At 46.8% G+C, this 23235-nt stretch overlaps 1 protein-coding gene across 1 annotated transcript; it reads right to left on the bottom strand.

Annotated features, from left to right (window-relative positions):
* Positions 1-1762: 1762 nt before the first annotated feature.
* On the bottom strand, positions 1763-22123 carry Slc5a9 (solute carrier family 5 member 9). The gene is made up of 14 exons (XM_087904745.1): positions 21908-22123; positions 19433-19504; positions 16591-16695; positions 16117-16281; positions 14873-14978; positions 13991-14071; positions 13537-13742; positions 13187-13322; positions 12662-12769; positions 10719-10869; positions 9018-9186; positions 7849-8064; positions 5624-5807; positions 1763-2850 (listed from the first exon to the last, which is right to left on the bottom strand). Exons 1-14 carry the CDS (start codon positions 22067-22069, stop codon positions 2642-2644), a joined length of 2070 nt encoding a protein of 689 aa, XP_087760871.1. The 5' UTR covers positions 22070-22123; the 3' UTR covers positions 1763-2641.
* Between the last annotated feature and the right edge of the window lie 1112 nt (positions 22124-23235).

The raw sequence follows: 23235 nt of genomic DNA, 5'->3' as shown, positions 1-23235 counted from the left end.
CCCTACTCTGCTTTACCAGACAGATACTAAAAGGAAGCCTGACTCTGAGGAAAAACTGGAGTCAGTATTGACAAATGAGTAGGTGCGATTCCTATTTTATGGGAGCCTGTTATATAGACTTGTACTTCGCACACGCAGACCTTTTACTTTGTACAACTTCTCGAAGATTCCACCCCACCCCCCAAAGTCCAGTTCCAGTTCTCATTCTTCTGTTTTGTCCCATCCTCATTCAGCAGCAGGCGGTACCACCTCTACAGTAATGTCACTCTGTGGTTTCAGGCCACCCATGCCCGTCACACCTGTCACTGATCACTTCAGTTACGATCTCTAGCTGGGAGTGAGGAGACCAGCACTGAGCACGTAAGCATGGCAAGTTTGTGGCTGCAGCATGTGGCACATGACTCCAGGTCCATTAAGAGACCATGGCTAAAATATAAATATCCACCTCTGGTGTCCACGTGCATGTGTTTATACATGCATGCTTGAACATGAACATATTTACATATGATGTGGAATGTCCTTCTGTATGCTTCAAGTAAGTACTTCTTTTATTGGTTGATGAATATGCTGTTTTGGTCTATGATAGGACAAAATATAACTACATGGGAAATCCAAACAGAGATACAGAGAGAAGGAAGGTAGAGACGCCATGCAGCCTTCAAAGGAGTAAGATACCAGGACATTACCAGTAAGCTGCAGTCATGTGGAAATACATAGATTAATAAAATTGGGTTACTATAATTGTGAGAGGTAGCCAGTAATAAGCATGAGCCATTGGACAAACAATTATAATTAATATTAAGTCTCTGAGTGTTTATTTGGGAACTGGTGGGTGGGAAAGAAGCTTCCATATGCCTACATACACACTAAAGCTCAAGGTCATCTTTGCTAGATAGTAAGTTTGCGGCCAGTCTGATCTACCTAACACCTCTTTCTCAAACAGAAGGAAGGGCAGTCAGAATTCAATTTTACACTGTGTTCCTGTTGAAACGCATTTCCTCCCAGCTTTTCATTAGACAAATGACTTGTGTGAATGATTTGAGAGAAGTCGAAATGAAGCCAGAATTGTCAGTCAGGGTCCATGAAGAAAGACAGAGCATGCTGTCCTCTGAGACAAAGGCACAGTGGTGTCAGAACGTCTCTGAAGAAAAAAAGGTTTGGAGGCAGCAGAAAGAGAAGAGATTCAGAGATGTGTCTGCAGGACAATAAAATGGGGGTTTTATTTGTCTCCATTTGGAGTGATAGATGATCGACACGGTGATCAAAGGCAGCATTGCAGAGGAGAGGGAGAAGGCCATTCTCAGCAGCATCTATGCCGTTCAACCCAGACACCTGAGACTCAGCTGTTTCTGATAGCTCAAGGAGTCTCTGCCTAGGCAGCCAAATCCCCAAGTCTCTGCCTCTCCATCCACAGAACAAAGCCCAGGGCCTGGAAGAACCTATGAACCCAACAAGTTTTTATTGGCTTCCTTTATTTATAAGTCCAAAGTCAGGTTGGACATAACCGTTGATCACTGCTCCTAGGCCTGTGCTATCTAGAGAGGAGACAGAGCTATAGGACAGTGTGATAAAGGCCACAGGGACACAGTCTATGCACTGTGGGGTTGAGCGGGACCTTGACCCAGGTTGAGGCATCCATAAAGTTTCCTGGGAAGTTGCTCAAAGTCATAGTCTCTGGTATATTTTTGGGAAGGAGTTTTGGCCGATGAATGCAAAGGAATAAAGACTGTGGAGTGCCCACTGTAGAAACAACCAGGCTAGCTAAGGATAAAACAATTATATTTTATTTATTATAATGGGAAAACTCACGAAACAGGAAACGAGAAATCCAAGCACAGCAATGTCCAGCGGGAAAAGGCACAGAGCGAGCACACACAGAGGTGCACACCTTTTACCCTGGGTTCCAGTGAAGCCAGGCCTTATCTAAGACTCACCTCTAAAGATGGTTGCTAACAAGGTTCCCCATCAGTCCACGCTCAGACTGTCCTTTCCACTCCCTAGTCTGTTTGATTCTTGTTGCTTTTGACATATTTTGCCTCTCCAACTGGGGTTCTAAGCCTCTAGGCTGTGGAGACTGCAGGAGTGGGTGTGAGGGTAGGAGAATTAGAACTGTGCCAAGCAGAATCCTGGTCTAGGAGCACTGTGCCCTGGTCACTTGTCTCTCATGTCTGCCCTTCACTCTTGTGGGATTGGCAGCCACAACTGGGGAAAGGAAAAAGGAAGCAGAAAGGGGACGAGGCTAAGGAAATTGGGGAAACATGGTGTATTTGGGTAGTTTTAATAGAATTTTTGACTCATTTTCTTACTATGTGTCTAACCTGAATATATATCAATGAAGATTCTGGAGTATACCGAGGAAATGATGTTTTTGAGGTAGGGTTACAGGGTAGTGTAGCAGGAAGAGAGCTAGAGCTGGATACCCAGGGTGAGTCCTGCTGTGTGACCCTGGGGAGTCCTAGTGACCTCTCTAGTCCGCCATGTCTCCAGGTGTCAAGGGTTTTGGATGGATGTTCTTCACAAGCTTTTACTCTCTGCCTCTGTGGTCTCGAGTTAGCACAGCGAGATGGGAGGAGAGCCTGCCGCTGGTCTCGGGGCTTCACCAGGGTTTTTAATCACTTCAAATAATTCCTGGTCTATGGAGTCACGCAAAATAGCCCCAGAGAAAGATGTTGATGGCCAGCAGGATGATGCCATTGAGGTTGCAGACATGTCTCCAGAGCGGCTCCTCCTCGATGCTGGTCAGCTTCTGCTCCAATGCAGCCTTCTCTGCTGAGCTCAGGGCTTGCTGTGGAGTCCCAGAGAGTCCACAGAACCAGTTCCACAGCCATTTCCCCAAGGACCTATGTAAGGCTGAGTGACAGGCCATAATGAGAGAAGGTCGGGACAGGGAAGGAAGAAAGGATGGAGAAAGGGGAGGTTGGACAAGGGATAAAAGAGTGGGGAAAGTAAGACATGGAAGGAGTGGGGAACACATGGGGAGAACATTTTGTAAGGCTCTAAATAGGGTCTCTTGGGTGGGAACTTTGAGAACCAAATAGTCACTGCTCAGAAGCATCTTGTTACAGGAGACAGTGTTTTTGAGCTAGCTAGCATCATGCGTTCTCATTCAGAGCACCAGTGCAGAGTGGGGACAGAAAAAGAACCCATTTTTTTCCCCGAAAATGGGGAGCCTCTAAACCAGATGGGCTCGTTTCCCCAGCTATGGGGCCTGATATTGTACTAGAGGTCAGGAACCTGGTAGCAGGACCAGCTCTGCCCTCAGCCTTGCTGGACCTGGAGGGAGGGGGAGGAGCTTGAACTACCCACAGGGCAGGAGACCCTGACTGCTCTTGGGAATGGAGAGGGAGGAGGGGAGGGAGTGGGGGGAGTGGGAGGGTGTTGGGGGGAGGGGCGGAAATGGAGACTTTTGTATTTTAGTAAACTTTGAGGAAAAAAAAATCATCCACCTCTCCTTAGTAGCAGGCGCTTTCTCCCCCATCTGACTTAGGGACATCCCTGCCTTATTCTAAGAGTTCTTTATTCATCTAATGAGAATGGGGGTTTATAACACTACAAGGGCTACCAGGGCTGGTACTGGGAGAGGCTGTCTAAGTGAGCTCCAAATGCTTGGCTGTTTGAGGAATGTAGGCCTGGCCTGTCGCGTGAGGTCCGGAGCTTGGGTTCACACAGATCACAAAAGCTAAACTTGAAGGGGCTGCTTCTCCCCTGTCTCAAGGTTTCTTTGTTTCTGCAAGAAGGATCCGCTGCATGAGCAACTACCTTCCCTGGCCTCTCATTCCTCCACAGTGGTGTTTCGTCATGGGGTTGTGCTTGAGAGATAGGGGCTTTCTTTCTACTGGAATTTATGGATGACTCAGAGGACCATTTTTCTTTCTTAAATGTAGCTGTTCATAGGGAGCAGGCATTCCTTTGTATCAACAGGAACCGCTTTGCCCTGGACACAGGGACCAGCAAGGGGTCTGTCTGTCTTTGAAACAGGGGTCCAGTCACGGGCAGTCTCTCCTTTTCCCCAGACACCCTTTTCTCTCCGCCTTAATAGCTGCCTCACTTACACTACTGCTTGAAGAACGGTCTTTTCAGCTCATAAACTTTTTAGGAGCAGACTCGGTCTTTGCAGTGATGGAGACTTTGAGACCCACCCAAAATCAGGTGCATGGCTATAAAACATACATAAAAAATAAAGCTACGGTTTGTCAATCAATATACACTGAACCTCAGTGGGGTGACTGGTGAGGCCAGGGAGAGTGGCTTTGGCCTGGGATGCTTACGAAATGAGTATCTCTGTTTTTGACTGTGGTATCTGTAAGAGGGCATCTCTCCTCTACAGATTGCTCCACGGACCTCTGACTACCACTGTCTGGGCGAGGAGTATTGAGTCTTCAACCTTGATGGCTCTGGACCTCAAGGTATCATTAGCTACTGACAAGTGGCCATTTGTCTAGCATGAGGACCCCGAAGGAAGGAGAAAAGTCTCAGAAAGCAGGAGTTCCTTCAAGCCGAGGGACAGTGCAGGGCTCCAGACCCAGTGCATGCAGAAGAACTAGAACTAGCGGCAGAGCATCCGCAACTGCGCGGGTCCAGCCAGGGATGCTTTGCGAACAGGGTCTCTGTTTAACCTGCTGCAGTTACAGAAGTGGGCACTGTGGAAGCAGATACAGCACTCAGGCTTTCTGAAGTCTAATGGAAGTTTACCCAAGTCTATGTAGAGCTGCTTCAGAGAATCTCTCTAACTAAGGCTGGAAATAAATACAGAGCTTAAATTTTATCAAATTTCTACTTCATAAGGATAAGATAATTGATTTTTGACTTTAACTTGCAACTGATGTGACTTTTGGAATTTTAAATTTTTCTTTGGGGCTATTATAACAGAAAAAATTTCTATAATGTTGCCATTCTATCATTGGGGTGTCTTAATATTGTTACTTAATCTCACTACAGGAAGGTTATGACCTCATTATATTTTCCACTGGCACATTATGACTTCCACTTAATTATTGTGCTATCCCATACAGTTAACAACCCCTGGGAAGCCATCAGCTGCTCCAAGAACCTGGCAGAGAAGGGGCCATTTTTCTCAGGTCTTCCTATGACAACAACACAGGGTGTGGGCATGCTTTACGCTCTTCCCATGAGGGACAGTCAGGCTTCTGTGTGACTACAAACAGTATTATAGAGACAAGAGGGGAATAAGTACATAAATGGAGACAGGTACAAAGCTGGCTGCTTCTTTGTGATGCCTGAGGCTCCCTTCCATGTGGAGGGAACTCAAGAGGCGTAATGCTGTTTGGTTTTCCGCGCGTTCGATCTTTCAGGCTGCGTCATTGGCTAGATCTTCTGGCGAAAGGGTAGGCACCCCTGTCTAATGCTGGGTTTAGTCTTAGGAAGAGCACCCCTCCATGAATAGACTCTAAATCTAACCACCGCATGAGTTATCAAGATAACCTTTCTCCTCTGTCTTAACAGGTTTAGTAGTTGCCTAGGAAAGTGAAAGGATGGTTTTGATAGTGTTCTCTCAGAGTCCTACATCCTCAGTGACCCCAAAATTCATCCTGGGGGAATTCTCAGAGTTATGTTTGTCCCATTGTTCCTTTGTGACGTGTGCCCCAACATGCACCCCACGTACCTCCTGATTGATCAGACTCCTGGGTGCTGTTTGCTTCTTCCCCATCTCCTGCTGGGCCATCCACATCTGGCCTCTCGGCCAGCCCTGGGGTGTTTTCCCATTCTGTCTCATTCCTATTCACAGAAGCTTCCTTCTCCAGCTCAGGTAAGGGACAGTTCCTTGTCCACCAAGTCAGGCGAGCAAGCTAGGAAACAGGAGATGACATTTGAAGTCAGAAAACAGTCCTGCTGTGGAGAAGGAAGTCTCATTCATGGGAGGCCATCAGAACAATACAAAACAGGGTGAGGAGCAAGGCGAGGTTGCGAGGAGGACACCTTGGTTTCCTCTTTCTTCAAGTAGGGAGTCTTTCTTGAATAATCACTCTGTTAGCCCTAGGCTGGGTGCTGGAATTGAGATCTGAGTCGGGAATTCCCCAGCAACTTGAAACTCAACCCTAAAGAAACAAAATAGACAGGAAACAGGTGCCTGAACACCAAGGAAAGACTTCAAAAGTCCAGTGGAGGGGTTGGTAGCTGGCAAAACAAAACCCGAAAGGCAGTGAGGGCCATTGCAGACTTTAGACAAAGAGAAGGAACTGTAAGCTAGGATTTTCAAAGCTCAGTCGGAGTGATTTGAAGTGATCCAGCCCAGAAACTGTTGAAAAGTGAAACAAGAACTAATTGAAAGAAATATTAAGTGCCTGAGAAAACAGGAGGGCGAGGTCTATGCATTTATCTATGCATTTATTCCTTTCGCAGTGCTTGGAGCCAGACCTAGGCCTTACACATATTTACAATTAGCCACCCACCTATCTCTCCATCCCAGGAAGCAGCAGCCTCATGAGACATCAGGAGAGTAAAATGTATAGGCTGTGGTGACTTATGGAACAAGCAAGTGAAGAAGAGGAGAGACCGCCATGGCTCCTGGTTCCTGGCTCAGCTGATGACATTGATAATGGAACCCCTCCAAGGGAGAGAAGATACAAGGCAAGAGTGGGTTTGGGCTTTTGTGAAAGCAGAGGAGAGAAAAGGTGTGCAGAGACCCCCAGAAGCAGGAGGCCATGTCTGGACACAAGAAGAGCTAGCCTCACTTGCTCATCTGTGTGAGACCCTCTTGTCTGCAGGAGTCATAAGGCCATTTTACTAACTCACAGGCACCACACAGTGACTGCCATTCAATGTTTAGGGTCTAGTTTCTACCAGGCTCTGTCAGGGGTCACATTGTGTCCTATCAGAATTTCTATGTTGAAGTCTTCGCTCCCATATTTCAGATTTTAGCTACATACAGAGATAGGGTTATCAGAAAATAAGGCAAGATGGGATGAGATGGGCAAGCACTAAGAGATCAGGTCCCAGACAGAGGACAGACTCGGGAAGAAGATGGCTATCACCATGGAGATCGGGTCCCAGACGGACACAGAGGACAGACTCAGGGAGAAGACGACTATCACTATGGAGATTGGGTCCCAGATGGACACAGAGGACAGACTGGGGAGAAGATGGCTATCACCCTGGAGATCGGGTCCCAGACAGACACAGAGAACAGACTCAGGGAGAAGATGGCTATCACTAAGCTTTAAAAGAACCCTCAGATAAAAACAACCTGCTGGTCCTTGATCCCAGGCTTCCAGACTCCAGAAAGGTATGTGACATAGTCTTAATGTTTATGCCATCAAGTCAGTGCTAAGTGATTACGGTGGCTTTAGTAAGCAGAACAGGCTAAGGAGAAAGCCTTCAACAAACTGGGCATCAGTATTCAGAGGCTGGGGGGCAGTCGACTCTCTGACTCCTTCCTCATCATATCCTTCATTCTTACCATAAGAAAAATGCTATTTCTTCTAAGCCATCTCAGAGCAACATTGCCAATGTACCCACTCCTAGAGCCTTGGGCTTACCCTCTCTCCTTAAGCTAAGTTCTTCTATGCTTTCTCTTTGTGTAGTTACTAGCTTGTGTTGGCATCTGTTTTCCAGGTACAGTTGTTGGTAGGGGCCATTTATCTTTGTAAACCCAGCTCCACGCCTGACACCTAGTAGGTAGACAATGCATAACTTTGAGCTGAATGGGTCACTCCTCACCTGGAAATTCATACCCCAGCGAGCCTGTCCTCCAAAAGATACCTGCTTGGTAGTAGCTGAGACCATAATCCATATGATAAAACCCAGTGGGGGCACAGGGAGGGGGAGGTTGCTGGTCATTCGAGACAGAAGAATTGTTCCCAGAAGCCTCAGCCTGAACACACTACTTGCCTTTTCATCAGGGATGGGCTCTGTGTAGAGGCTGATTATGACAATGATGACAGCAGTAAGTCCACAGAGGAGGTGGGCAAAGTACAGGTAGTGGAAGTCCTTCAGAACAGCCGGTCTCCTGTCCGCCTCCCCACAGGCTGGGGCAGGGTATGAGAACTCCAGAGCCATGCGCACGATTCCCACTGCTAGGCCAAACATGAGGCCCCAGAAGGCACCCTAAGCAGAGAGTGGAGAACAGTAGGGAGAGACTGGGGTGAGGTAGGTCCAACCTAGGAAGTTGAGGGACACTCTTCCCTAACATTTCCCCCTACTGGATTATTTCAGGGAAAATTTCAGCCACCAAGTTCCCTATTGAAACTCCCTGTCTTGACTTAAAAGGCAGGCAGAGTGCTGTGCTGAGAGGGACATGAGATTCAGAGCTGCGCTAGAATTGAGATCATGGCTCCACGAGAATGGCTTGAGCCCATCAATGTGAGAACGCTGGCTGGGAGCTTCCTTATGTGCAGTGAACAGGGAGATTGGTTAGTACTGAGTACAAGTGCTCAGCACTAACCATCAAGCTTCCCATCCTGGCACATCTCCCTCCCTCCCATACCCCTCAGGATTCAGGGTAGTTACAGGACGACTGTGTAGACATCTCCCCATGAGTTCACAATGCATCGGCATCAGTGTCCTTGCTTTGCTCATGCACAGAAGGATACAGGGCTACAGGTGGAGCAGAGACCAAGAACCTCAGGCTGCTCGCTACTGTCACACATCTCTTTCTCTTATGTCCAGCATTCTCTTCCTCTACCACTGACTCTCAGGAACCATCTCACATGCCACTTCTTCCAGGAAGTCTGCCCCTCTCCTGGAAGTCTCTTCACTGGCTCTTTACTTTCCCAGAGGCCATTGTCCCTTGTCATTATTGTTAATTTAATCACATTTCTTCCCTGACTGCTCAAGATGGCAGACTTCTGTGAACCTTGTAAACTGTTACATCCTTGGAGATGTCATGTATGGGTTGGTAAGTGTTTCCTGTGCAAATGAGAGAATTTTGACCTGATGGTAAGAGTTAAAAACTTAGAGAAGGCAGTGACTTTGCTCAAGGTCTTAGAAACCAGATGAGTGAGAGACCCTTATCCCAGACCCTGTGATGTGTGGGGGAGGGGCAGGGCTGTTGCACTCACAGGCTCAGTGACCCTCTTGCTGAAGATGGCCAGCAGGAAGAGGGCCGTGATGGGTGGGGCGAGATAGCTGGTGATAGACTGGATGTAGTCAAAAAGCTGCCCACTGTTGGAGCTCTGGATGATGGGGATCCAGAGGATGCTGATGACTACCAGGAAGACTATGAACAACCTGTGGGAAGAGAATAGGGCTCTGTGAATACCACACACAGGAGTATGGGCAGGATGAAGAATGCATGGGAATCAGGAAGGGAGAGAAAGCGAGTGGTCCCTGGGCCAGAGAAGGTCTGTGGGTTAGAATCTCAAATGCTAAAAGGCAGAAATTACACTGTTAAAATCCCAGGAAATGGAACTTCAGAATTCAAGAAACCTTCGTATTCATCCATTGGATGGGTTCAAGTTTGTTCTGTGCACCCACCGATGAGTGATAACCCATGCTTCCCCTAGCTCCCAGCCATGTACTGCAAAGTCCTGTTGAGGATGCCTTTATTCCTTTGTGCACTCAGTCCTGTGTAGAGCAATTTACTTCCAGTCTTACATTGGCCCTGAGTCTCTGCTTGTTCTCTTTACCTCCTCTCAGCTGATTCCCACTCAGGCCTAGCACTTTTGGTGCATGATTTTATAAATGCAAACAAAATAAAGTGACAACAACAACAACAAAAACCACATTGAACTTTTTTTGTATGGGCTGAATGCAGTAATGCATATGACCAGCAGATGGAGCCCAAATCACACAGATGGAGAACCATAGCCCTGTTGGTGAGCAGAAAGGAGGAATACTCCTAAATCCTTTCCTCTCCTCTCTTTTTACTTCCACCTGCCCTTTCTCAGGTCCCGTTAGAGCAGTAACTGCCCACCTGTCCTCTTGGATGCTCATCCCCTCTCCTGCCCTACTCCCAGATGCTGGGTCACTGTCTGGGTGTGTGCAGATGTGCAGGCCGTAGGACAGAAACAAAACGCCCCGGAATAGACAGTGAGTGCCAAGAGTGAGATGTCTAATCCCACATCTTTAACCACAAAAGAGACTGGAATGTCCTATTCAGCTTTGAAGCCAGGGCCTGGGAGGCTTGAGTTGTGAAGCTGAGATTTCAACCCTTTACCCTCATGTGAACTCTTAGTCTGTGGAGACTAAGAAAATTTACCACTAAGCTGTGCTTTTAAAAATATAAACTACTACATTCAAGGTGAAGTTCAACCTTCATTTCTTGATGTTCAAAGCTTGTGAGTCATTTGGAGATGACTTCTCTATGGACATCTCCCTCAAGATTATACTTCACTGTCTCTTGAAGTTCCCTCTTTGTTGTAAACTGGGGACACATGCATCTGTGTGTCCCCAGTTCAACAGTGTGGCAAATGAAGTATGTTCTAGGTATATCTGTCAGGTTAGTAGTATTCCTATTGTCCTGGGATAACAGCCAGAGATAGCCCAAAAGACTTCAGGGGGTGAGGCACTCCCCCACTTCCCCGTGATTAGTTAGGGCATTATTATCTCATAGTGAACTTGTTAGTTAAATAGGCAAGGATAGATTTCTTCCCATCCCCTGTTATTCTGAAGGGGGAGAGGTGACATAGTTCTGGGGATGGACTTAACACGGAACCCACTGTCTGACTGCAAGTAGACCTAGCTGATCTTCCCAAGAAGCAGGGATGGGAGAGGGGAGAGTTCTCCAGCGAGAGGGCGGTCTGGAAGCATAGTCAGCACACCTGCCTACCACCATCAGCTCTTGCTCAGTTGCCCGCCTGCGGAAGCGCTGCCACACGTCTATGGCAAACAGGGTGCTGCTGCTGTTGAAGATGGAGGTGAGTGAGCTCATCAGGGCAGCCATGATCACAGCGATCATCAGGCCTCGCAGACCTGGGGAGAGACAAGGCTGAGTGAAAAACTGTCCATTTAAGGGCTCTGCCAGGACGTTGGAGGTTGCAGCAGAATCACACAAAGCCAAGAATTTTGGGGTGGAGATGGGATGAGGTGGGTGCTAATGATGGTCCCATCTAGGATAGATACAGAATCCGGAAACCCACAGTGCCTGAGTCCAGATTCTGACCAGCCTCCGTCTCTGCACTTTGGACTTGGGTTGCCCATTAGGACTCTCCAAGCCTTGGTTGCCCTCTGTACACTACAAGATATGCATGAATCAAGATGATAAGAGGCTTCCTGATGTATATTTTGGTTCCATTGCCATGGAAGGTGGTGGATCCCTGGGACTAGGAGTAAGAGGGTGCTGGTAATGTATTTTAATTTTTATGATGAGTTTTCTGTACTTTTTAAAACAGCATTTCATACCACATTATGGTCATTACCTGAAGTTTCAGCCTCAGAGACAGAAACCTGGGCTGTTTCTGGCTCTGTGGGTAACTAGATAAATGTTCCTAGGACAAGTTTTCTCTACTTGAACCCATTTTTTTTTTCAGCCAAACACTGGACACTGGAAATATTAGATTGTATACTGATATTTGAAGTTTCTATCACTGATGGCCAAGCTTCTGGAAATGACCTTTCAGCACTGGGGAGATGACTCCCAGAAGTTCTGAATCATTTGTTTCCCTCTGGCTAATAACAGCTTTCTGATCTCCCCCACCTGACGTCATCATTACCCTAGACCCTTCTCTTAACTCTCCCCATTCCTCTGTTTCTAACTGCTTGGCTCTAGCTGGATCTTCACTCTCACTACTAGTTCTCTGACTGGCTGTAACCACTAAAGAGAAGCAATAACCACTCATCTATTGCCTTCCAGTTCCTGAACTCAATATCATTACAAACTCACCTTCTGAAAATCAAGAATTGGAGCTATAGTTGGGTCTCTGTCTTTATCGTCACTAATGATTATTGAGTCATCAAATCCTGCCCATCTTACTCCACAAACGTCTTCAAATGCCTTCTTTCATCTCTGAAGCCACTGCTCTGGTCAAGTCATCGGTGCCACTTATCTGGACCACTGCAGGACCCTCATTTATGTTTCCTCGACTTTCCCCTCCTGTTCTCTCTCCATACTGAATTCTTCAAGCACAGTGGTCTGTTGAAAGCACAAAGCTCCCTCCTGTCTGCAGTGACCACTTTGCTCTCAGAGAAAAGGCTGTCCTGCATGGGGTTTGGCCATGGCATTCCCATGGAAAGTTGTCTTCATTCATCCTTTCTTCTGATGATGCATTGCACGGTCTTTCCACCCTGGTCATTTGCACACACAGTATCTTCCTAAAATGGTGTTCCCCATGCTCTTGGTCTTTGACAAGGTGTTTCTTGTGACTCAACAGTACTTCTTTTCTTTGGATAATTTTTTTCTAACAGTCTCCAAGACTGGTCAATGCTTCCTTGGAGCTCTCCTGGTCACCATATCCTATACTCTCTAGGAGCCCAGGTATGGTCCCTAGAGACCAAAGAGAACTGGGATCAGAGAACTGTCTTTAAGAAATGTGTCTCCAATACTTGGAACACATAGCAAGTGCCTTAGGAAAGCTTGAGGAAGCATGTGTGTGTGTGTGTGTGTGTGTGTGTGTGTGTGTGTGTGTTTGTGTGTTCTGGCATGGAGCCAGAGGTGGGTCTTTCTCTTCTCTCTTTTCATCTATTTATAGTGCAGTCCCTCTTGGGCAGTGATCTTTTCCTTGAAGAAGGAACTGGGTGGTTGAAAGGGGTGGGAGCTAAGACTCACCCACAGGCATGAGTTCCATGACCAGCTTTGGGTAAGCAATGTTGGAGCATCCCACTCTGGCGCCACACACTCTTTGGCAGATGTCAGGGTCTACGCAGCCAACTTCATCTGCAAAAGAAGAGAGCTGTATGATGCTGTGCCTCCTTAGGTTGCCCTCCTATTTGCTTTATGGTGCTATGGGAATATGTTCTGGAGACTTCAACTTAGTCTAGAAGGTGAAATTACAAGGGGCCTGACCACCTACAAACATGTTGTGCATGAACTACACTTCAGAGATTGTTTGAGTTCTTTGAAAAAAACAAATATCTTTGGGAAGATCCAATAATGTCTTGTTTCTTCTCCATATAAAGGGGAAAAATTTAAAATGACCTCCAAGTGCAGATTTCTTCTACTCCAGTACAAAGTCCAAAATGCTTCCTGTGTTCCCTTAATTGAGAAATCCTCTGGTTCACCTGTCCCAGGAAAGCCTTCTCTGAAAATGCTCTGCAAACCCCACAATGCACAGAGACCTGTACTAGCTCTTACCTGGGTACAGAGCCCGGCTGATCATGCCAGGCATGACAATGAAGAACATTGGGAAGATCTTTAGGTAGCCGCCCAGCACTGAGCCCCCCTTGGCATGGGAAAGATTCTTGGCAGAGAGAGACCTCTGTACAATCACCTGAAATAATGTGAGATATGCAAAAATAGCAGTGGAGATATATCACTGGTCAGAGAAGGACTTAGTTCAGTGCAGGAGAGCCCAGCACTGGTCACTGTTTGTCTCCACTCAGTCCCAGGATGATGTCCAACCCCTATGTACCCAACTGCCTGCTTGTCTGTTTGTTTGTTTTCAGGACGCACCTGATGGGCCAGGCCAGGCTGGGGAACATTACCTGGTCTGTGCACCAACACCAGGTGGCCAGGACTGTGAGCCCGAAAATGAGACCTGGCCAAGGAATGTCCCCATTCACAGGGTCACGGAGCATGTGAAAGGCATCGGACCGTGGGAGGTGACAGGTGGTGTTGGGAACTGTGGCATTGGGAATGGCCTGCATATATAGTTGCTGCAGGCCTGGGTACCAGCCCACCTCCTTAAAGCCTGTGGGAAGAGACATGGTGTGAGAAATGGATCTGGAGTCCTCACCGATAGCCTCAGGTGAGACTCTGGGTTTGAACTGACTTGAGAACTGGGAAAGGGTGAGGATGCTGGGTCTTGGGTTAAGGTTCTTGGTTTGGAATAGAGAGAATGCTGACTTTAGAGAGGTCTGGCCTAGGAAAGGGGTCTGGCCTTATGCTATAGAAAGTTCTAGGGGTCAAGGCTAGGGTACATTTAGACCTCTTTCTTACCCAGGAACATGAGGACTAGAGCGCCCCCTACCATGATCACAGTCTGTAGAGCATCTGTGTAGATCACAGCAGTGAGTCCTCCTGGGTACCCAAGGAGAGGATATATCAGTCAGCATCCATGGGAAGTTTCCCTCTGGGTACCTGCCCTGTCCTTGGCTACACTGGAGGGAGATCAGAGAAGACACAGAGCTCTCTTAGCAGGGAACCCTGATGACAGATCCTTCTCCATCTCTTCTCTCTATCCCACCCAGGGACTAGGCTGGCTGGTTACTGACCAGTGTGTTCTGATGTATTTCTTTCTATCCAGGGCAGGATCTGGTCATTACACTATCAACAGTGTGGTGTTCTTGCCGTTAATACCCCCAAGCTCTCTGCTTTCTCTTTCAAAGTCCACCTAGATGTCTCACATCATTCAAAGACAACTTAGTCATAAGTAGTTCTGTCCTGGGCTGTTGTCCCAGGGTACCCAGTTCTACGAATCAAAGGAAACAGAGTAGAATGGGTTCTTGGTTTTGTCATGGTGACTATGGCCTAGACAGCAGTTCATTGATTTCCCCCCTTGTCCTCACACAACAGACCTCAGCAGGACTACATGTCTCTCTCATTACATGCCTTTGCCAAGTATATTTTTCATCTCTGCTTCTCCACTCCCTTTTCTCTCCTGCTGTGATTCCATCTCCCTCTGTGTGCTCTCTCATAGCATATCTCTGTCTTCATTAGTTTGTCTCTGTCTCTCCATATCTTACTGTCTCTCTCTGGATCACCAGTCTTCTGCCCGTCTCTTTCTATCTTCATCTTTCCATCCTTCAATATCTTTCTAGTGAACACTCCCTCCTCATCTCACGGTCTCCACATATCAACATTGCCTTTCCCTTTTCCTACCTGCAATGGTGTAGACAGCTGTCACCAGTAGCAAGATCACCGTGGAGAGATAGAGGTTCCAGCCTAAGGACATCTGGATGAAGATGGCTCCAGAGAAGATATCAGTCTGTAGAAAGCAAGGACCCAACATTCCATGCTACACAATACTTTCAGGATGGTTGTTGTGGGTGTGTCACCCACCTTATCTGGTGTCCTCAGCCTTCATCAAACAATGCACACAAGGTTGAAGAGCCATGCTGGTGGGTTTGGTCTTGGAATTAAAGTGCCACATTATGGAATGTGGGCTTAACCTTGCAGACTTGGAGGCATGGTAGAATTTAGAGTGAAACAATACTGAATAATGTTTTGAATAAAAAGATAAATAATCAGCTAGCTTTGAAAGATTTGTCTGTAGATTATGAATGTCAGGATACAAAATCAAAGTGGGAGATGGAGAAAGTAAGGCTAGAAGCTAGAGGTAGAGAAGAGGACATTTGGGGAGAGAGAATAGGAACTGTGCAGGTTATTGACTGCTCGACAAGATGACACAGGTCTATAGGGCTACCTGGGAAGGCAGCCGTGAGTTCTGGATGATCCCTATGCTTGGGTTATTATGGGACTTGGGGTAAGGACAGTCTCAGCTAACAATGTCTGTCCTCAAATTAATTTCACTACTATATCCAGCACCTGGTTGATTCTGTTCACTTCAGTCTATTCCTCAGTCCATTACATGATTGTTCATAAACTGATGACAGAATCTAAAATATGATAGTGGGAGGACCTAACCCTCTCAGGGCATGGGAGTCAAGATTCAGTTCTGATTCCAGACCTAGTCCTTTGTGTAGACTTGGATAATTCACTTGACAGGCCTAGGTTTGTTTTTTAAGTTTAGTTCAATAAAGCAACAGTAAAGATTATTCAGACTCTAACGTTCCAGGTGATTAATAAAGAATTGTCCAATAAAGTATCAGTTAATGGAAATGTGATAGAGTGGACTCTAGTTTGATAGTTCATTTGTGTGAAAGATCAATATTCACTTAAAACATTTCTTATTCAAGTGTGATTTCCCCACTTCTGGATGGAGACAGTCTCTGAAGTCAGGTTGATTCATCTTTTCTTTCTTTTATCCTTCATTCCATCAACAACCCTTTCGTTGTATCTCCTCTCCCATCCCTCCTTCTCCCCTTCTTTCTCCCCATCCCTCCCCACCATCAGTGAGCTCAGCATGTTATCCTTGGTAAGAAGCCACCTGCAGTCATACCCACCGAAATCTTGGTGAAGATGTAGAGGATGAGAGACAGGACTGACATGTACACCTGGATCCTCTGCCCTCCGAATCGTTTCTTCAGGTACTGTGGCATGGTGACCACACCTGCTGCAATGTATACAGGGACGAAGATCCAACCCAGGGCCATGAGCAGCCACGTTGCCTGGGAGAACATAGGGAAGCTATTTTAGTTGTAGAAAGTTTGTCAGCTTCCCGCCCATAGGTAGCATGTTGGATGGGAGAGCCCTGATGGGGGAAATGAGAGACCTGGGTTCTCCTACCAGCTTTTCTGGATAACCCCAAATGAGTTCTTTTTCCTTTAAAAGGCCTAAATTTCACCATCTATATAATGGGTACTCTGTTTACCACACAACCTCCCAAGTACCTCTAAGATATCTTTCTTCTCTAAGGCCAGGCACAGGAGATGGTTCTGACCCTCAACACCCTGGAGCCCTCAGGTCAGCTTCCTTACATTCCACTCGAAGCCACCCACAGCAAGACCTCCAGCAGCCCCTGTTCCGGCCAGGCCGATGAATAAACCACTGCCCACATTGCTGGACATCAAAGATGCTCCAATCTGCAAGGCACAAGTGAGGTTAAGGGGCAAGGGTCAAAGTTAGTTTGGAGCAATCTGGGCTTAGGACCACTTACAGTTAAAAGGCAGCTAGAGGCTGTGAGTTTTGAGGCACTGGCTAGAGAGAACCTTTCCAAGGGTTTTCCTTTCTCCCCACAAGGGAGTGGCTGAAAACATCAGGCATTTCTCATTATCCCTGCGAACTTCTGGGTTCCAGACTCAAACATCCTCGGGTAGTTATCATGTTAAACAGACACAGGTTTCCCTGTCCTTAGATCTTCCTGCTCCAGATAGCCAAATCTTTCAGACACCCAAAGGCTGTCAGGGTTTTCTCTTCTCCTTAGAGAGCAGAGGGTGAGCAGTGGTGGACAAGGACAGTGAGCATCACCAAAATGGAAGGTCAAAAATGACTGCCATTATGAGTGTGAGAGTAACCGAGTGAAGGAGTGAGGGAGTGAGAAGGCAAGGGTGTGCAGGAATCTTTAAGTGTAAGGCTATGTGAATGAATGTATGAAAGTAAGTGGGAGCATACATGTATGCACATGTGTGAGGATATGTGAATGCTGGCCTGTATGAATGTATGTATATGACTGCCTTAGTGTGTGGGGGGTATGACTGGGAGAAGGAGAGAGCATGTGAGCATATGAATGTGCATGTGAGAATTTGTGTGTGTGCGTTTGATGTGACTCGGTTTTTAGGTAGACCTTGTCTCCCTTCATCCTACTTTGGGAAGAGAAGTTAGTTTTCAGGGATCAGGAGAAATATAGGGTATGGCCCAATGGGAGAAATGCTTGGGATCAATTTCTGGATATGGCTGGGAGTTCGCCCCTGATTCTCAAGTCAATATAGTTCAGAATTAGGTGTAGGTGTCATTCTTTCAAGAAAATGATTTCTACCTCTTATCCACCTATTGTCTGAGACCCAGCAACTTCACCAACCTATGGGAAACACAGTGCCTCCTTCTACCCCAGGTTTGACTATATTATTCATAAGTCTGTGTGCCCACTCAACTGTGAGCTTCTCTATAGCAGGAAGCTCCACATATATCTCAATAGATCCAAGGCCCTACCTATGGTCCACACCTGAAGACAGAGCAGGGGGATGGAACTCTCCCTGGGTATGAAATATCAGATTGGATACCAGGTTGAGCACTGCAGGTGTTGATATTTGTTTCTGAGGTCTTTTAATTTTGTTTTTGTTTCCTGTGAATGAGTGAAACTTCAGAGAGAGCAGGGAGAAACTGCTCTACCCTTTGATTGACAGTTAACAAATCCTTCCCTGAAGCCTGGATGCCACGATCAGCTTACTAGCAGCTCCCATTGGATGAATGGCTAGACTGTTGTCATGGCATCCCAGCTGCTTCAAATTTCTCAATGATCCATTGAGGAGACTACACTCCAGCTTCAGAGAAACGCTGCAATTGTGACGTCACAGAAGTCACAGAGGGCTGCTTTGGGAGGCTGTGCTCCTGTCATGACACTTCAGAAAACGTACACCGGATGGGGAGATTACTCTTCGGGCTTTATTATCTTCAGTGGATAACAGATGACTCTACTCATCCATTAGCTACTCATGTAACACAGGAGGGCGAGCAACTCCCCAAGGCCACAGAGAAAGTCTGTGATTGGTGCAGTGTGAGGCTTGTGATTGGTCCTTATTTAGGGGGTGTGATTAGTGGAATTAGAAACTAGAGGCACACCGGGCTGTGATTGGTCAAATTATATTTTGAGTGTAAGTGTGCTTCCATTCTTTTCTGACCACATACATATACATACATACATACATACACACATACACATATATCCATATGTGTATGTATGTGTGCATATATACATATATATACACACAAATATAAAATATCAATTTGCTTAGGAGGCTTCTCTTCGGTGTATTCCCCCAAACTCCCTGCTGCATCTCGGTGTTAAAACATTTTGCCTAAATAGTTGTTTTTCTCATGAGGGATTATTCATCGCAAGTAGAACGTCTTGGTTTAGTTGCATGAAGAACAGATATTAGATCACAGGGCGTAACAACTGTAGTAGTAAGGAGGCAGCTAAGAGTTCCAGAGACCTGCTGAGAGCTAATAAGCCTGTTATCCAAAGCTCTGATACACAACACTAGGCTGAAAATTTATTATTATTATTATTATTATTATTATTGGTCAGAAACTGCAAGAAGCTTATTATGAAAATCTGGATGGTAGCTAAGAGTATAGGTCTGTAAATCTGGATCACTGAAAAAGTTTGAGTGAGACAGCGAGGGTTAAAAAGTTGAAGGCCTCATTATCTAAAGCTAAATTCATTTAGGCCCTGGGTGTTAGAGCTCCAAGCTCAGAGCAACAACCCCTGCCCTCAACACCCAGAACAATAACTCTCTGGTCCTAAAAGCTGGGGCCATGAGACTCCAGTTCTAGTTCAGAGCTGTAAGCTTCTGTTTGGAATCCCAGCTTATAAACCTCTAGAACTGAGTGTTATCAACACTATGCCCTTTCCTCTGCCCACCTCTGGTTTCTGTATAGATAGAGCAAAAGAGCCCAAGACAGCCATCTATGACATGCACAGGAGGCATCCAGGGTAGATGGCGCAGGCTGCCGGGTGGGTAGTTGCAAGAAAGGAATCTAGAGTTGGGCAAAAAAGTAGGAGGGTGTTGATGTAGTTCTGGCAAGAAAATCTAAGAGGAGGTCATAGATGGCCAAAGCTGGGAATATATGCTGGGAGAGGAGGGAGGAGGATCAACTCACTGGCCACCAGGTCATGGATCTTCCAGCCAGGAAATAGCCACCAATGGTCCCTCGGCTTGCACGGACAGACGACTAGAAAGAATATGTAAAGATGTCAGTACTTCCCAAGCCTCTTACAGTCCCCACCTTCCACTCCATGATTAATTGCCCCCTTGGTACAGGCACCTTGGTGACAGAGATGACAGGAACTGAGGCACGGCAGGGTTGTCTGTATACTTATGGCATCACCGTTTTATAAACTATGGGTCTGTGGGAGTCACGCCCTTTTTGTCAATTTTGCTCTCCTTCTAGTTTTCAGGACTGATGGAAAAACAAAGGAGGCAAAGGCTGTCCAAGGTCTTCAGGAATAGCAGAATGTCGTGAAAACATTCTGGAATGTGATTAGTGCCTCCTTATTTTCCATCTGTTGGTGACTTCTTCCAAGGGGTGGGCTGGAATCTGTCTCTGGCACATAGTGACTCTTCCCCGGGCTAGCCTCTTCTTTTTCCTCAGACAGACACCCACATGGGACCGGGTACTGTTCTAGCCATTCTGAACACTGGCCGGAATGAAGAACTCTATTTGGGACATGCATTGATAAGGCCTAAAGTCAGAACACACCACTGAGCCCATTGAGGATTCTGGAAGGATCCAGTAGGTGACCAGTCCATGGCCTGTTTTGGGGTGTGCTCTGAAGGGTGAGGAGACACGAGGAGTGTAAGCTCTTTCTCTGGGGACATAAGCCCAATCTTCTTGGTCAAGATGCTAACAGGACTGCAGTGATAGCTGAGCTTTCTCCACCTTTGTGCTATTGATGTGGAGAAGAGGGCGTAAGTTAGGCTCAGGGTGGCTAGGGGTGGTTCGGCAGGGCAGGATGAGAGTCTGTGGTGTGGGCTGATAGTGGCAAAGAGTGTACTGAAATTTGTGTTTGAAAGATTCCAAAGCCTCGTGTGTTAAATACTTAGTCCCCAGTGCATTGTCAGACATGTGATTTTTAGGAAGTGTTTGGATTGTGAAGCTTCTGACCCAGTCAATATATTAGCCCCTTTGATAGATTAAAAATTGAACGGGATATTGTGAAACAGTAGAAAGTATGGAAATGAGCCCTGGTTAGAGCAAATGGGCCATGGAGGATTTGTCTTGCCACCAACATCTTCCCCTCTCTGTCTGTTTCCCAGCATCTACGAGGTGATAAAACCCCCTCTGTTACAGGCTCCTGTTGCCTTCTCACTCATCCATTGTAATGGAGTCAGCTGACCATGGTCTGAGCTCTAAAGCCTGAGGCCTAAATACATCTTTATTTCTCTAAGTTAATTAACAAAGCATCACAAGAGAAAGCTGACAGAGGAGAGGAAGTTACTTCTGAGTGGGAAACAACAAGTCTGACCAGATCTGAGAAAAGAGAAATCCTTGAAGTAGAGGAAGGAAAAGCAAAAGGTGTTTTGTCACTGGGGAGTGATGCATGCATATACAGGGCCTGATGTGTGTCAAGTTTTGGCTAGAACATTCTTGTGTCACCTTCGATCATCTTGGTGGCAACAGTAGCAGTGAAAATTCCTTTCACAGGTGATCAATTGAGCCACAGGAGCAGAAAAGGATTTGTCCAACATACACAGGAATTAGAGTTCCCATGCTGGACGCGTCACAGGGACTGTTGGGCTTCTGTTTGCCCACTGCTTCCTCAAACCAAGCCTGGAAAGTGAGGCCTAGCACCCCCCTCCCCTCACAGAAGAGAGGCCCGAGGTCCATAGGTGTTCTGATCAGCTGAGACTTGAGGGATAATGTACCTCGCAGCAATCTGAAGGGACTGGCCTCTCAGCAGAGTCCTGTCTTGATAAGAGCTACTGTCTATTATCTGCTACCTGCATGCCGGGCACTGTGCCAGGTGCTTGTGTGTGCCCTGTCACTGAGTGATTGTATCTTTCAATAATATTAGCAGCAAACACACAGGGAAACTAAGTGGTTTCTATGTCCCTAGGGCCACATGGCCCTAACCACTAGGGTAAGATCTGGGCTCAGGACTTCCTGACCTCAAAGCCTTGCAGCTGCCCACAGCTGTGTGGTTTCTTTGACTTATAGGAACACTGGAATCTGGAAGGCGCTATTGCCTGAGAGCGTGTGAGTCTGAGCTCTTTGTTCAATACACTAGTAGGAGAGGAAGGCTGGGTGTTGCGCCTACTCTGAGTTCTGAGTCCTGAGGGAAAGGAGAGGAGAGCCAGACTCACAGTGACTAAATGGACTGAACTCAGAGCTCCTGGCTCGATCTGCCTCTGGCTCACTGTGTATTGCTCAGGCAGGCCACAGGCCTCTCTGGCCCCAGTCAACCTTCTCCAGAAAGACAGGATGGGAATGGGTGATTCCTGATGTACCACAGTTTCAGCTTCCTACTGTTGTGTATTCCTCCTTTTTTCTTTTCTCCCTGCTCCTCTCCCAGCTCAGGATGAGAGGCTTCTCTGCCTCTCTGTCAGGCTTCAGCATTTTGTAGTTCTCACTCACCCAGATTCCCACAGCAAGGACGAAGACAAAGTAGATGACCACCACCACGATGTCATAGGCATGCAGGCCGACGCCAGAGCCCAGGGCCGAGTGTGGCGCTGTCTCAGCACTGACTGCATCCACTGAATCTCCAGGCTCCATTGTTGCTAGCTCCTTGCTCATCTGTTACTGTCGTTCCCAGCAGGCTGGACTTTGATGTCCTCCTGGTCTTGTTCCTTCCCTTTAATGATTAAACAAACCCAAGTCTCATTAGCATCTGAGAAAGTGAGGAGTCCAGCTGGCAGGTGAGGTCCCGCCCACTTTTCTCCCAACCGCAGTGCCTTCCCTTGTGTTACTTCTTCCTGCCTCCCTCCCTCTCTTTGCCTGCTGCCATTGTATATATCTGCATGCAACATGAATCTGCATGCCTGTATGGGGATGTATGCATGCATGCATGCGCACGCACACACACACACTTTTGAAACCAAGGTGCTTAAACAGCTGCTCTGCGGAAAAACTGAGTAAAGTGAATACGGAGCTGCCGCTGGAGTTCAGTCATCAGCTTAATACAACTTTCCTTTACCCAAAAAGAGTGAGAGGAGGGAAGACAGGAAGAGTCTGTGATCATCCCTGTAAAGCCACTGCTGCCCCATATGCCCTCACCTCCAGCCCCCCAAGGTTCCTTGTTTTACAGTGGAAGAAACTGAGACCCGGGACAATAGCTAAAGTTTTCTTGCAAAGAGCAGGATCATTTGTGTCCTGGCAGGCCAAATTTCCATCTTCTGATGCTCAATCCACACTTCCCATCCTGTGCTATGACAGATGAAATGCATGAGGTCAAGGTCTAGCTGGAAAAAGGTAGAGTTTTTTTAAGACCTGGTTTCTGGTCCCCACCTTGTCTTTTACTACCCTTCTGATAACTTTCGGCAAGTTGTCTCTGAGTTTAAACATCCTTCTTCTCAACAGGCCCTGTGTCCTGCCTGCCTCACTGTATCAAGGAGATTAGAAAGTGCTGCCCAGATTCTTTGCAAACTCTGGACTATTTGGCCGTCAATGCTAACACAGATTTATTAGTACCAGCCACCACCTAGCTAACAGACCCAGATGCCAGGCACAAGGCATGCCTGTTAGTACCATCCTGGAAGGCCTACATTTGCATCTTTCAATCTGTAAGTCTTATGTTTTTGTCCATATACAGGTCAGTCTCAGGTTGGAGTGGATAAAGAGATCCCATTGACCATGCATCTCCATCTCAGCCACAATCTCCTCTCTTTTCATTGGGGGACAAAGAAAGTAAAAAGCAGAGCTGTGGATTTCTTTCGGCTTGGCCCTCTTGCTCAGAACAACAG

Source organism: Myodes glareolus, chromosome 3 (genome assembly GCF_982192425.1).
Source record: "Myodes glareolus chromosome 3, mMyoGla1.1, whole genome shotgun sequence".
Lineage (NCBI taxonomy): Eukaryota > Metazoa > Chordata > Mammalia > Rodentia > Cricetidae > Myodes > Myodes glareolus.
Note: the sequence above shows the minus strand (reverse complement) of the source record. Positions and strands in the feature narration are given on the sequence as shown.

What these genes read in the sequence shown, in the direction of transcription:
- Slc5a9 (XM_087904745.1), bottom strand. Translation starts at nt 22,069, where the DNA reads ATGAGCAAGGAGCTAGCAACAATGGAGCCTGGAGATTCAGTGGATGCA. An exon ending in CAGCCGGGCTCTGTACCCAG is followed by an intron (nt 12,770 to 13,186) that starts GTAAGAGCTAGT and finishes CTTCTTTTGCAG; the next exon opens with ATGAAGTTGGCTGCGTAGAC. An exon ending in AGCCCATCCCTGATGAAAAG is followed by an intron (nt 5,808 to 7,848) that starts GCAAGTAGTGTG and finishes CCTGTTTCCTAG; the next exon opens with CTTGCTCGCCTGACTTGGTG.